The 16,286-nt window shown below is 33.5% G+C and overlaps 1 protein-coding gene across 1 annotated transcript in view; it reads right to left on the minus strand.

The window, feature by feature from the left end:
• Positions 1–348: 348 nt before the first annotated feature.
• The window catches only part of LOC140431532 (uncharacterized), a gene marked incomplete at its 3' end in the record, with an annotated part of 36,985 nt that continues 21,047 nt past the window's right edge, over positions 349–16,286 (minus strand). Inside the window, exon 5 of the mRNA XM_072519436.1 lies at positions 349–519. Within this exon, the coding sequence (XP_072375537.1) occupies positions 349–519 (171 nt within the window). The remainder of the gene's footprint in view (positions 520–16,286) is intronic.

Genomic DNA, 16,286 nt, shown 5'->3' on the forward strand with positions numbered 1-16,286 from the left:
CTATCTCAGAGTATATCGAAAAAACTAAGACAGGAAATAATTACGACAATTAGGTTATCCGGAAATAAACATACAGAAGACAAGGAAAGGCAAACTATTACAAGGACGGAAAGATAACGTTCAAGATCGGTGTACGAGACTGGAGAGAAAAGGTGGATTGATAGAAGCAAATAGAAGGGACTGAAGAAGAAAACAATGCAAGGACTGTAGAACGAAGTGAAATGTATAATCTGTGTATGTTAATTTATATTTATATTTCTACTAGTAAGCCTTTCTACCAGACCACTTGTGTGCCTAAATAAATAACGAAATTTTTATTGTGATTAAGATGAAGTTTATCATATGTACCTGAGGTGGTGTATCGGAGAAGTGTGGGTGAGCTGCTGACACCGATGGTGAACCGGAGCGGGTCCACTTTTGACCGTTTTCCCGACTAGCAGTAGTTTCCATACCGAGAACTTGGACTGAAGACTGATCGTCTTCCTGGTTAAGAAGAGATCCGTTAGCCACAACTTCTTCCTGTTAAGAATATAATATAAGTTTTAAAAATGATCAAAACAACTTGAATTTAATCAACGTGGTAAGAAAACTCAAATGCTTAGTTATATTAGAAAAACAAGACACGCTAAACTACAATAGTTGTTAAATTATTTATTACAATAAAAAAAATACAAGTAAAATAAACACGTAGTGATATATATTGTGTGGTATACGGTGTTTATTTGGAACTTGAAAAAAGGTAACATCTCTTTAAGTTTTTTAACATTTGGTATAAAAAATTTAAAGTTATCTCCAATACAACAGTATAAAGATAAGGTGCGATGACTTTTTTTGATTTTGCTCAATAATTTTGCAATCCAATGTTGTCCAATAAATTTGAAAATTTTTAAAACTGCAGTTAACTACTCTTAAATAACTGTTTAAAACTGTATTAGCAAGAAACTCAGATATTAGAATTGTGAGAGAACTGATAAAAGCAATGGAGAAACACTATCTGCTGGACAAATGATCTGAAAACAGTTGATCCCATCAGAACACAAGAGATAAGAAGAGAAGAGGATGGCTACATTTGTGGAAGATCTATATGCAATACTGAAAGAAGTATACTTGGTAATGATACTAATAGAAAACGTTAAAATAGATAGTTATGATAAATCTTCTAAACAAAATTCTAAAATTGACCTACAATGTGATAACTAACAAAATAAACACTTTTACCAAGTTCATTGGCGAGCAGTTTCACTAAATGTTTTATAGCTTAGACAATAGAAACAGCTATCCAGTGGCATTGCAATATTAAACAATTTAAGAAAAAAAAAATTGGAAACTGCAAAATATTGTATTACCCACTTAAACAATAAAAGAAATTTGCTTTTACAAACACTATTTTATCTATAAAACCGTAATTACATAGACATTTAGGGAGATACAAAGAACTGATAAGAATTATTTTCGAGAATTTCTAACCACTGGATTTGACACTAGTTTGAAATTCATACTATACTTTTTCCTGAAAATAATCGAACCAATATCAAGCAACTTGTGAGACAGCTGCTGGTATATATGTACGCACAGTAGAAAGGATTATTCAACAAGCGAATATGTTAACAAATGCATATTCAAATAATTCATAATAATTTCTATCACATAAAGCACCTGCTAAACGAAAATCGTCAAAATTAAAGACGCCAACAATAAGGAAGAGAAGGACAAATATAAAATAACAAATATTGTCAAAGACTTCTACACATCCTTGTACAGCTCGCAAGTCCAGCCTAATGAAACAACAAAGGAGAACGTCAAAAGAAAAATATTAACAATTCCTGTACTAACAGAGCTATTTAATAGATGTCTCCATAATGTGATGTACAGAATTATAGACCTATATCGTTCTTCAGTCAAGTATACAAACTATTTATGAGAATTATTAACAACCGGTTAACCTACAAAATGGACAATTACCAACCGGTTGAACAGGCTGGCTTCCGCAAAGGATATAGTACATCAGACCATCTGCTGACAATGAGAACATTGATAGAGAAGGCAAATGAATACCAACTACCCGTATTTCTTGCCTTCGTCGACTATGAAAAGGCGTTGGATAGTATCGAGATGTGGGCCATAGAACAAACTATTAATAATTGTAGAATAGATTCGAGATATAGGCAACTAATACATAATATATATGAAAATGCAACTATGATAGTACAGCTGGACGAAAATACAAATCCCATCCCCATTAAGAGAGGAGTGAGACAAGGAGACGTAATATCGCCAAAGCTTTTCAACCTAGCCCTAGAAGACGTCTTCAAAACTACAAATTGGTCAACCTTTGGCATTAACGTTAATGGCAACAAGTTAAACCACCTCAGATTCGCTGACGACATAGTGATTATAGCGAGCACATTCGAGGAACTGCAAATTATGATGGGGGAACTAGCAGCCAGCTCCCAATACGTCGGCCTAAAAATAAATATAAAAAAAACAAAAATAATGACAAACACAGATGACCCCAGACGTATAACTATAAATGGCAGTGAGATAGAACAAATCCAGGAATATATCTACCTAGCCCAAATCCTGAGACTTGACAAAGAGAACCAAAGTGCGGAAATTACTAGAAGAGCAAGACTAGCATGGGCAGGATTTGGAAAACTTAGTTGGATACTTAAGAACCGCAAAATACCCCAATACTTGAGGAGCAAAGTGTTCAACCAATGCATCCTTCCTATCATGACATATGGATGTCAAACCTGGACCCTAACCAAGGCAAACATGAATAAACTAGCCACAACAGAAAGAACAATGGAAAGAGCAATGTTAGGTATACGACTGTCAGATAAAAACAGGAACGACTGGGTAAGATCCAAAACAAAAGTCGAGGACATAGCAACAAAAATTGCCAAACTTAAATGGAGCTTCGCGGGCCACACTGCTAGAGAAAAAGACCAACGTTGGAATACTACAATACAACATTGGAGACCTTACGAAAGTAAACGACCAAGAGGAAGACCACAGATGAGATGGGCTGATGACATTAAAAGAATAGCCGGAACAAATTGGAAATATGTTGCTCAGGATAGAGACCGATGGCTAAGAAGAAGAAGAGAAGAAGAAACGGAAAGCAACTGTCACAGACGTGAGATACTACCGCAAACAGTTCATTAGAAATATAATTTACCATTTTTATTAGACTGAAGGTTGTCATGTATCATTGAAGCTTTTGTAGAAAAAGCTTGAAGAGCTGGTCGAGTGGACTGGAAGTGTGAGTTCCCTCTATAGAATTGTAAAAGATTTAGGATTTAAGTGGAAGAAAATGAAAGATAATCGACGTTTACTAATTGAACAGAATGACATTCTTCAAAATATTGTTAAGATTTAATTTTCATTGTGAGCGAACACAACCTTTTATACATATTATGCATTATGTGTGGCCTAAGTCTAACTTTTAAATCTACAAAAAAGCTCTTCTACAAATCAGACTGGGCTGTAAAATAATACAAACCAGACACTAAAGACTTTTAAAGACTGAATTGAAAGTTGTTCGCGGTGTAAATCAATCCTGAACTGATTATGAACGCGTCCAATACTCGTACCGCGAACGAAACTAATAATACCCTGCCAATTTGTGCAAAATTTTGGAATGTGTTTAATTTGTAGAATAATTTTAACATTTGTTTTTAATACAGATTTCAGTCCTCTCCAAATACTATCTCATGACTTTTTATGTAAAATAATTAGGGAAGCAAGAATTCAACAGTTTAGAATTTTCTATGGCCTGTTTTCTGATTTACCTCCCGGTATTTTGCTTTATTTTCTTTTGTCTTTAAAATAACAAGACAGTCTTTACAAAATTTAAATACTATCAATCTCGTTTAAATCAAGAAATGCACAACAAAATAATACTGTTTCAATTTGACGTTTGTTTATGTTGCTATGGAGATTAGAAAGTAAATAAAAGTTTAGTCAGATACAAAATTTTATGTTTTAATTTATAATTGTATATTCATAAATAATGTGTGTTATAGGGAAGTCAAATTTTCATACCTATATAAATAATTGTATGATTAATTTTAGTGAGTTTATCATGCATATACTCGTATACATATATATGTATAGTACTAAACTTTATGTATTCACTAATAATAGAATATTTAAAATCCACAATAAACAAGATTTCATTCCATAAACTAACTTCAAACAACACTCACTCGGCTTCTATTCTAAGCATAGCATTCTAAGGGATAAACAAACAAATAACACTAGATTTCCTTTTAGGTATTTTATTTTTCACTGAAGTTAAAAAAAGTTTTAAAATTAAATAATGGAATCTAAAATGTACCTCAAAAATTATACTATAATACCTGAAAGGAGTGCCGAAGAAGCGATCAAAATGTACAGCTCTTATAATTATCAATTCTTTTGCAGATAAAATCAAAGTGGATTTCCAATTGTTAGTTACCACCACAATCATATAGAAACATTTTTTGTGGTACGGTATATTATACTATTAAAAGTGTTAAGTAAACAGTTTATTTAATTTGTTAGATTTATAAATCTAAAATATTTCGTAGGTAAATGTGGTTTATAACCTAGGTTATAAAAATTCATTTCTTATATCTGCTAATTTAGTATTTATATTTATAATATATATTCAATAATACATACGATGACAAATTCTATATATTTTTTATACGCCCCCTGTATATCATCCGCAAGTACAAATATGAGCTACCATTCTCTTCATCTTGTATCTATCTTAACTTGTAACTTTTTAATCTTAAATTACAATCTTAATCTTATATTTTTAAAAATAAATTGTGAATTTTCGGCATTTTCCGATTTTTTAGGGAAATGAAAATGATCCAGTTCTTAATATTTCCTCAAGTTACCCTGGTTAAAAAAATGAAGGTTCTACGGGTTTTAGTACCGGAGATATTGCAAATTTTTCAGCGCGCTCCCATGTCAAAATCTGGAGAGACTCTCCCCGTAATACTCACTCCTGACTGTGTCTGGGACCCTTCACTTAGGGCTACTTACTTCTTATTTCAAAATACATAATTGCATACTCAAGTGCATCATAACATATAGGTATTCATTGTCAATCTGCGAAAATTCCAACTCTTAACATTTATAAACAAAAGAAATATGATTTAAAAAAAATACTGACTTAGTTTCTATTGGTCGCAGAAGGTTCTTTTTTTTTTAATCTGAATTTTTCAAACTAGATTTTTGGTCCGCCTAAATCGGAAGATTTACTATAAAAAAATTATTAGTTATTCTATTTGTTTCCTAGCAAAAAACATCATTTTTTAACGACTTATTTAATATTCTTTACAAAAATAATTTGATTTGTTCACTTTTCTTTGTGGTTTTAATATTCAATAATCCATTGCTCTTTGTTAAATTACTGTAGAAGTATACCGTGGACAGCAATAAGTTTTAAAACATTTGATAAAACTTTCGATAAAATTGACTTGAACACTTGACTTTATTTTATCTGAGCCATTATTAGCGTTTTATTTAACAAGCGTCTATTCACACCCCATCACAATGGACCGCCGGAGTGATGACGTAGATTTTATTGACATATGTCAGTTTCACTTTCCAAACAAACCTTGGTTAGTGTGGATAATTTGTATTTTTCGTTTTTTTTTCCATTTTTTTACAGAATCTTTCCGCTTTTTGCAATATTTAAGTATTCTAATAGTTACTACAACAATTTTACAAGGTTATGTAAATAATAAAGCATGTTGTTTTATAAAAATACCAATAAAATGCATGTATCATTAAAGTAAGGTTAGAATGTCTTTAATTTAAACTTTTAAACTATATTTCATAAAAATAGAACACTGAATTATGATGGTGTTATCGTAAAAAACACTATACTTAAAACAAAAAGCAGCAGAGGAAGCAAAATGTTAACTTTATAGAAATTAAAAAGTCTTGAGATTGGGCATTTCAACTTTTGTTTGGAAAGTAATAATACCAATATGACAGTTGTGACGTCACACTCCGGCTGTCCATTCGTCTTCGATGTTCGCGCATTCATGTAATGTCAAATATTTTCTTAGTATATAACAGATTTGATTTTTTGTTAATATTTTGATAATGGCAGAAAATTTGCGATTAAAAATAGCGCCTCGATTTTACTAGAAAAGTAACATTTTAAACTTATTTGCGATTTCTGCAATTTTTGATATTACATTTTTTACGTTATGTGGTTTTTTGATGAATGTTTCGTATGGTTTTGTTTTTGTGTTCGATTTTTTACTGTCAACTTGGGAAATCATGAAAATAAAATCGCAATCGTTCTAACAGGAACTCAGCTTATGGTGCCCTCTGTACGTCGCCAATATTTAAAATTTAAAATGAGACTGACTACTCTTATATTCTACCGATTTTGTTAAAATTTTAGATTTTCAAATTGGTCATTACTGAAGTAGTAAGTAATAATGACTATTCCCCCACTATCCTCTCCTTTATTAAAAATCATGTATCAGAACCTAATCTAGGAACAAACCCATAACAAAAACAAATTCTGGCAGGCATGGCATAACCTAACACAATATTTGACATTAAATGAATGCGCATCGAAGACGAATTGTGATGGAGTGTGAATAGATGCTTGTTTTTATTTATCATATACTTCAGTTGTCATCTGTCAAATACGTGCGAAAACTTTAGATAAAATAATTTCTTTACTGCAAGCTATACATTTTGATTCTTTTAAATGCAAACTCGTGTGTTCAATTGAAAAAAAAAATTGATCAACTAAAAATAATTAACTAACTATACTGCTTTGCTAAGATTATGTCTACACAATTATAACGGAAAAATACCGTATTGTAGTGTGTATCTCTGTGTATAGAAAATTTACAAGATCTCCAAACATTATTAAATCTAGTCAGTGAAGCAAGTTATCGGAGAGGCCTAAAAATCAACATTTCAAAGACAAAGTGGATGGCAGTTCGAAAGATCAATATAGATCAACGTCTGATTTCTCTTAATGGAGAGGAGATCGAAAGGGTAAACCATTTCAAATACCTTGGCAGCTGGATAAATGTAAATTGTGACTCTGATGAAGAGATAATAACCAGAATCGAAATATAGCACAACCTCGAGACCAGTAATGATGTAGTCTAGGTGTGGCATCTATCTATGGCAAAATTATAGAGACAATGAGATTAAGATAATTAGGAGACATTCAACATAAGATAAAAATCAGTCAATACTAAGAGGCATTGATTATCGAATTCTTGGAAAACAGGAAAGAAAAAAACCAACCTGGTAGTCAAGCTATCAGTGAAAGAGGATTGGTACAAAGATAAACACGACGAAATGTTTTTAGGGGATCAAATATCTTATTGGGGCATATTATTGGAAAAATCTTATAAAATAAACTCTTTGATGTCTTTTTATATGATATAACATCAAATAAAGATTAACTTTTAAAATTATAGTTTATTCCCAATGAGTAATTGAGTAATTGAATAATGAGTAATTTGATTAAAAGCTCAGACGCCACGAATGAACATACTACACACACAATACATGACTCCAGGATCCACACAGAGACATCGTGCGAGCGAAAATGGTATGATACACATTGTTAAAAATCAAGGAAGGTAACATACACATATATATACAGAACAAATAGAAAACCAAATCCGAGAAATATTAAAATCCGATCAAAGAGAGCAACATGACCCTACCTGACAGGTGACAACTTAGAAAACGAACCTGTTGAGGAGACAACATTGACGATGCAGAGCTTAGCAGAAGAATCATCCTAGCCAATACGGCATACTTTTCTGTCAATTAGATATTTAAATATAAATATCTAGGACACATAATGCGCCATAGGGAATTTGAGCAGCTCCAGGTAATATTAGAAGGCAAGATTGAAGGTAAAAGGGGCATAGAACGAAAGAAAAAATCTCGGCTACGAAACATCAGAGATTGGACCCACACAAAAGGAAATAAATTAATTCATCAAGCCCAGAATAGAGAGAAATTTGCCATATTGATCGCCAACCTCAACAGAGAAGGCACTTAGGAGGAGGAGATATTTAAATCACGAGACGAACACCTAAGGACTAAGATCCAAACCTACAAGACCATAATACCACCGATAGTAAGCTATGGGTGTGAAACTTGGATATTGATTGAAACATCTATAAACTGCATGGACATATTTGAAAGAAAAGTACTGAGACAAATACTATGGGCAGGACATGTATTTAGGATAGAAGAAAAGAGGCTTCTAAAAAAACTGTTGATTGCAATGGAAAAGATCTATTAGAAGACCGAAAAAGCGATGGAAGGATGATATAGATGAGTTCGTCAGAAATCTAATAGGGAATCGATCGTGAAACGGAATGGCTACAGATCGTTACAAATGGAGAGGTTTGTTGAGTGAGGCCAGGGATCAAATTGGACTGTAGAATCATAGGATGAAGCATGGAGCATACATCTAACAAAGAAAATTAAAAGCAATATTTATTAGGCTACGATGATTCGGTCAGCATTGAAGTATGACTCTGAAGTATATTTTCCCACGAAGGTAACTTAAACATCAAGAATCGGTGACACCTAAGAGACAAGAAGCGACAAAATTAAACTTGAAAAACTCGAAAAGACTAAAGAATATTATTTAGTCTTTATTAGTATATAAATTATATATGATATAGGCGAAAAATTATTATGAACTTCATATTTTAGTATGTTTAGTCAAATTTGCAAGATACCATGGACAAAGTCACCAATGAAGAAGTAATACCGAGGATGAACACAACCGCGGATTTGGTCAACATCGTAAAGGGCCGTAAGCTGCAGTACTTGAGACATGTAATGAGAAATCAAGACAGATGTGAGCTACTCCAATGCATTTTGCAAGTTAAATTCAACGAAACCCCAGAACGAAGAAGAATATCCTGGCTTGCTAACCTGAGAGCATAGTATGGAAAGACCTCAACGCAGCTATTCCGTATAGGAACCAACAAAGTCATCATCGCCAGAATGATTTCCAATGCTCGGAACGGACAGGCACCCTAAGAAAAATAAGAAGAATAATGATAAATTGCGTTAGGCTTTCACGGCCATCGTCTAACTTATTAAACTGTTTATTCGGGCTGTTGGGCCGTTGTCTTCTGTTGAGATTTGTTCTCGACGTTTCGCCAACACTAGGGGTTGGCATCTTCTGGAGATGTTGATGCTTCGCTTGTAAGCAGAAACTGACGACGCGTTGTACTACGGAGGCAATATTTATAATTCCCACTCGCCTCCCCTCCACTGGTTTCGGCTTGAGGGGGCGTGTCGTTGTTTATAGTAGCTTTTCTATCTCCGTGTTTGGCGGGAAGGGCGTTTGTGGATTTTAATACTGGTATCCATGTTTTGTTGATTTTTAGTCCTTCTTCTATCCTATTGAAATTGTTTGGGTGCTTGTATATTTCCACCGCTTCCCGATATAACCGTGGGTAGTACTGTGAAGTTTTGTCCAGCATCTGTGTTTCTTCAAATAGTATTCGATGTTCTCCGCTTCCCAAAGCGTGTTCGGCAACGGCAGATTTGTCGATATGTCCTAAACGACAATGGCTTTTATGTTCATTTATCCTGGTACGCGCTATCTCAGAGTTGGTTCCCACATATACCATTCCACATGTGCATGGTATTCGGTATACTCCGGCCGTTGCTAATGGGTCGCGTTTGTCTTTTACCGATCTTAAACAATCCTTGATCTTCTTTGTAGGTCTGAAGATGGTCTTTATGTTGGCTTTCTTGAGTATTCGCCCAATTCTGTCCGTTACCCCCCGATATATAAAGGAAAAAACGATGCCTTTGTAAAAGACTCCGCCCATTTTATTGAGAAGATCAAAGGAATAACTTTGCAGGAATCTGACATTCTTGTTAGTTTTGATGTGGTTTCCCTATTTACAAGAGTCCCCCTAGAAGACGTTCTGAATTTAATTGAGGGACTAGTTTCCAAGGATATGGTGGAATTATACCGTATTTGCCTAACTACCACATACTTTTCATGGGAAGACCAAATTTATGAACAGATGGATGGAGTAGACGCGCTATCTCAGAGTCCCACTAAGCCCGGTCGTAGCCAACCTTTTCATGGAGCATTTAGAGAAGAAGATAATGGACTCAGCATACAAGCCTAGGGTATGGTTCAGATACGTTGATGACACCTTTGTGATTTGGGGTCACGGAGCAGAAAAACTAAACGATTTCCTGGCTTATATAAATACACTACATCCAAATATTCAATTTACGATGGAAACAGAAAAAGCTCAACAACTAGCGTTCCTGGATGTATTAGTAAATCGAAAGGAAGGTCACTTAGGACATAAAGTGTATCGAAAACCTACACACACAGACAGATACCTAAACAGGAACTCAAATCATCATCCTAGCCAAAAACAAGGTATCATCAAAACTTTGGCAGAGAGGGCGAAGAGAATTTGTGAACCACAACATCTCCAAAGTGAACTTCTTTATATTGAAAAAGCGCTCACCTCTAATGGGTACACCAGAAGAGAAATACACAAGGCGATGAACAACGTATCTAGAAGAAGGGACGAAGAAACAGAATGTAAAGGGAAAGCGTTCTTGCCCTATATATCGGGGGTAACGGACAGAATTGGGCGAATACTCAAGAAAGCCAACATAAAGACCATCTTCAGACCTACAAAGAAGATCAAGGATTGTTTAAGATCGGTAAAAGACAAACGCGACCCATTAGCAACGGCCGGAGTATACCGAATACCATGCACATGTGGAATGGTATATGTGGGAACCACAAAAAGACACACCAACACCAGGATAAATGAACATAAAAGCCATTGTCGTTTAGGACATATCGACAAATCTGCCGTTGCCGAACACGCTTTGGGAAGCGGAGAACATCGAATACTATTTGAAGAAACACAGATGCTGGACAAAACTTCACAGTACTACCCACGGTTATATCGGGAAGCGGTGGAAATATACAAGCACCCAAACAATTTCAATAGGATAGAAGAAGGACTAAAAATCAACAAAACATGGATACCAGTATTAAAATCCACAAACGCCCTTCCCGCCAAACACGGAGATAGAAAAGCTACTATAAACAACGACACGCCCCCTCAAGCCGAAACCAGTGGAGGGGAGGCGAGTGGGAATTATAAATATTGCCTCCGTAGTACAACGCGTCGTCAGTTTCTGCTTACAAGCGAAGCATCAACATCTCCAGAAGATGCCAACCCCTAGTGTTGGCGAAACGTCGAGAACAAATCTCAACAGAAGACAACGGCCCAACAGCCCGAATAAACAGTTTAATAAGTAAGAAGAATAATGTTCTGAAACTGTATTAGCTCTCTATGATTATTGTCGAGAATGACTACGATAGTAATTATTACTGGTTTAAAATTTTAACTGATTGTAGACGCTTATACATCACCTAAGCAAGGCAGTTCAGTTGTTCTATAATATATAAACTTTTTGTCTCAGAAGGTTACCATGAAACATGTAAGACGTCACACTGATATCCGTATACGGAATTGATCTTCAACTAAATTTAAATTTATTTAAATTGCCGTATCCGGGAAATCATATTAAATTGAAGATTTTAAGTTAATTTAGTTAAAATTTGCAAAATTTTGTCTGTAATAATATTTAATAACTATAATAATATTAACAGTTTTTAACACTGCTGGAGCAATTTCGAAATTAAACAGGCTAATCTCTTTGTATTGGGCTTAAGATATACGCATACAAGCGGGGCAATAGACCTAGTGTTACGCTTCAAACGCCTATTACTTCCATTTTGGCCCAAGTGACTCTTTTTATTCAGTAGTAGGGATTAGTTATCCAATGGAAAACTTACATGAAATGATCACCTCGCAATTATTGCTTTTACCTAGGATCTAAGAAATAAGCCAAATTATATGAATCGACAAAAAACTTGCCTTTAATGCTGAGGAAATGAAACATCTACGCGTAGAACCCTTTGTTCTAACACGAGTAGACTGACACTTTGCCGGCGAGGGCAAAAGGGTTACCTTCCCGAGTTAACATTTTACCTTAATATGTGAACCTGTTTTACCTGAACCTGTGAATATGTTTACCTTTGCTACAGCTTGGCCTCTTAACAAAGGCGAAGCAAATTATAAACTGAACATAGACTGCGAAGGTACTATTTTAAAGCACAATCCAAATCTAAAATACCTCGGCATAATTCTAGACTGTATCCTAACATGACAATTTTGAAATTTTGCTTTGAAACCCCTTTTGCTTATTTTATTTTAAAAGATTGTTTTTTAAATGTTTAAAATGCTAGATCTGCATTATTCAAATATTGAATTGCTTGTAAAATGTCATCTAACCATAACCAACTGTGCACATATAATATTGACATAATTTATATATATTATTATGAATCTCAAATTTTAAAGAAATTGGAATATACAGGCATCTGTTTCTTTAGATTAAGAATAGGTAATTAATGTAGGTAAAGTGCGTCGTCAAACAATGAAAAGTTTAAAAGTGTATAAAAATTTGTGCAAACAAACGGGACAATCGTCGTTTTTTCCCTAATATTCGGTTACCAAGAACTATTTGTATATTTCGTTATTTAACTTAGATTTAGAAAGTAAGGATTTGTATAATATAAAAATGAGTTTCGGTTTTTCCAGGTAATGTAAATTGTGTAGAAATGAAAGCTATCTATTCAATTCAAAAAACAATGAACGATCGTTAGGGTTTTGTTGGCAAAGGAATTTGATTCTAATAAAAGACAGTATGGTTAGTCAAGGAAAATTTGACGAGAGAAAGAGGAGATGGTAAGATATTTCTGTTTTGAGTGATTTGATTGGTTCGAGAGAGGGATTGGAGAAGTAAGAGGAAAGGGAAGTTAGTTTGGTTTTTTTGGGCAAAGGAAAAACAAGGAATCTAAGATAGAACTGCAAGAGAAAAAGTTGTTTCCTGTGATAATAAAAAAAGGTGTGGACGTTGCGAGATAAAGTGGTGAATTGTGAAAGAAAATTTGTAAAGTTGTATGTGGCAGCAGAAAGCCGTGACAGTGTAAGAAGAGATCTTCAAATCCACAATTTGTAAGTCTTTCTTTTAATATAATTATTTGAGGCAAGACCGCATATGTTTTGGTACGAGAGTAAACGAGATCAGGAGGTGTGGAGAAACAGCATAAGGAGAAGCAACATAAAGTTTCTTTTGTTTTTAAATAAAACAAATTCTAAATCTTCCAAATCTAAATTCTTAATCTAAAGAAACAGATGCCTGCATATTCCAATTTCTTTAAAATTTGAGTTTCATAATATATATGTATATATATATATATATATATATATATATATATATATATATACATAATATATTATTTTTATAAAAAATGGGATGCACTCTTAACGGTACAATGTATTCTATCACTAGACAAGACATAAAAAAGCTGTCAAACGCAGGAACTATAAAAAAGAATGCAGTACAAATAATAGGATATGCGGACGGTATAACCATAGTAGCAACAGACAAAAGGGCATTAAAGAAAACCTTCCAAGAAATAGAAAACGAAGCCAAACTCAGAGGACTGGAAATAAATGAAAATAAAATAAAATACATGAACGTAAGCAAGAAAAAGAAGACACAAATGGCAGAACTGACAATAGATGCACACAGTTTCTAAGAGGTTGAAACATTCAAATATTTGTGAGTACTAGTCAACAGAAGAAAAGAAAGTGTAGATATGAAAAGAAGAATTCATGCGGGAAATACAGCGTTCTATAGAAATAAAAAAATGTTTAGAGATAAGAAGATAAACCGAAACACAAAAATGAAAATCTACAAAACGACCATAAGACCAATATTAGTATATGCTGAAGAAACATTTACATTAACGAGAAGAAGTTTTTGAGAGGAAGATTATGAGAAAAATACTGGGACCAAAGAGGGAAAACCAAGAGGATGCAAGACAATGGATGAATCATGAAATACAAGAAATTTCTCTTAAAGCGAAATCATGTGATTTTTGATAAAACTTTTATATAGGAAAATTTTGTTTTCATTGATAAATAGTTCACAGCTTGACATTTCAAGAAAACTGGACAGATTTATTATAGAATGTATTAAAGTAAATAAAATTAATAATACAGTATATACTCCCTCTATAGGTTATTACGAGGTTTCGCTTATAACGAGGTACATTAGATGACCCGGGAAATTTCTATTGAACTATAACGCTCTATAGCGAGGCAAATTTGGTTATAACGAGAGAAAATAAGATCGAAAAACGTGTTTTTTTACGTTTTTGGCCCGGTCGTGGCTATAAAAAAAATATCCTTTTTAACTGCCGCCCACAATAAACTTCTTCGGAAATTTACAATTTATGATTCACAAGTTTCAGTGTAGGGGTTGTCCATTCGCACCTAATAATAAGACGGACCTAATAGACAAGGTGTGGAAGGTGCTTTAAACGTTGTAAGAAACTTTATCCAAAGACAAAACGCAAATGAAAAAAGCATAAAACTGTTTCACATCTTTAGAAAATATGATGGATTGAATATTGGACAATTTAAAGCAGTCAAAAATGACAGATTTCTTCCAATTGCAGAAGCAATAGTTTATGTTAGGTATCCTTGAAAATACGCTTAATACAGATTTTTTGTTTTAACGTATATCATTGACAGTAAAATTAAAAAACTTTCTGTTTTAATGTATTTCATTGACAAACTTTTACAAAAAGTAAACAACTTTTTTCAAAAACGCCATTCAAACAATATTTAGCATCTTATACATATTGCTCCGAATGGCTTCACTATAGGAAGTTAATGTTTTAGAAAACTACATATTATTCATATGTACACACAGTATTATTGTTGTTTGATATAACGAGATCGGCTTATAACGAGGTAATTAGTCTGCCATTTCAGTTCTCGTTATAGAGGGAGTCTATTGTAGTAACTTTTGTTATGTTTGAACCGGTTTTCTTCAATCCTAACGAGTTAAGAGCAAAACATGCATTTTAAAAAGATTCACACGATTCTTCAGTGACAAGAAACGTTAACCATGTAATTTATGGCTGACGAAAAGGTACAGGGTGTCAAATCGGAGCAGAAGGAGAGATGATTAAATTTATCAATTAGATATTTTGAGGGTTTAAGTCATTTATGTCGATCTATGTCAGTGGAGGTTACCAATCCGTATTCGACTGTTGGTTTTCCTTAATTACAGGTTTCACAAAGAAAACAGACCACCATCTACTTCGAGGTGCTTCCGCTTTGTTCGCGAACAACTTTTTTTTATCAAATACAGTCCATCTAATGTACATAACGTTGCACGTCATTATCTACGTCAGAGATCGAAGTTGACATAGTTGCCAAAGTATAAAAAAATCCTGAATCCATTTTAAATCAAATAGGTCACATAATTATTATTATACTCTTTACAACGACTATTTAAATTCTTACGTGACATTTTTGAAATAAAACACACTAATTTTGTTCTAAAAAGAACAGATTTTATTAAATAGGTAAAAATATAAAACAAGAGGTATTCACTTTAAAATTTAAAATAATAAAGTACAAAAAGTGTCAACACCGCAACTGTCAAATAAGTGTTACCAATTTATGCCAAAATTTCATCTTCATTCGATTACAGTTACAGTGAGTTCCGAACAAATGTTCTTCATAAAAACGCTTTATAATGCATTTATACAAATTAAATGAAACATATTGTTGTCTATTTCTTTAAGTTAACATTAATAGAAATCTTTAAATATTAGTTCTACGCGTATATAATAAAATATGTCTAAGTGGCGGTAATGCCAGTGTACTAGGCAAAGTGATTCTAAAAAAGAACACACCTACCGCCTAAATATTTCGTGTTGGTATCATGTGACGTCACGGGCTATGACGCCGATGACGTGCAACGGTTTGTAAATTAGATGGACTGTATGTATCAATGATTCGTATCGTCACAATGTCCTTATGCATATTTTGAAGCATCGTAAATAATTTGGTTTATGTTTTATTTACATGTTTCAAGAAGCCTTTGTTTTTGAGCGATTGATCAAACGCTCTAAACGAAATTAAATAACTCCAACATATATTATTAAATATTATTAAAGACTATATTATTTCATCATATACTGACTAGGCAACCTTCTGATTTGTAAAATTATAGATTCACCATAGTTTAATATACAAAATTTCTTGGTATTGTTAGAAGCACTTGATCGTCTATTATACATAAAAAAATATTTTATTAGATTTGATTATATTTATATA

This window comes from Diabrotica undecimpunctata, unplaced genomic scaffold (genome assembly GCF_040954645.1).
Source record: "Diabrotica undecimpunctata isolate CICGRU unplaced genomic scaffold, icDiaUnde3 ctg00001308.1, whole genome shotgun sequence".
Lineage (NCBI taxonomy): Eukaryota > Metazoa > Arthropoda > Insecta > Coleoptera > Chrysomelidae > Diabrotica > Diabrotica undecimpunctata.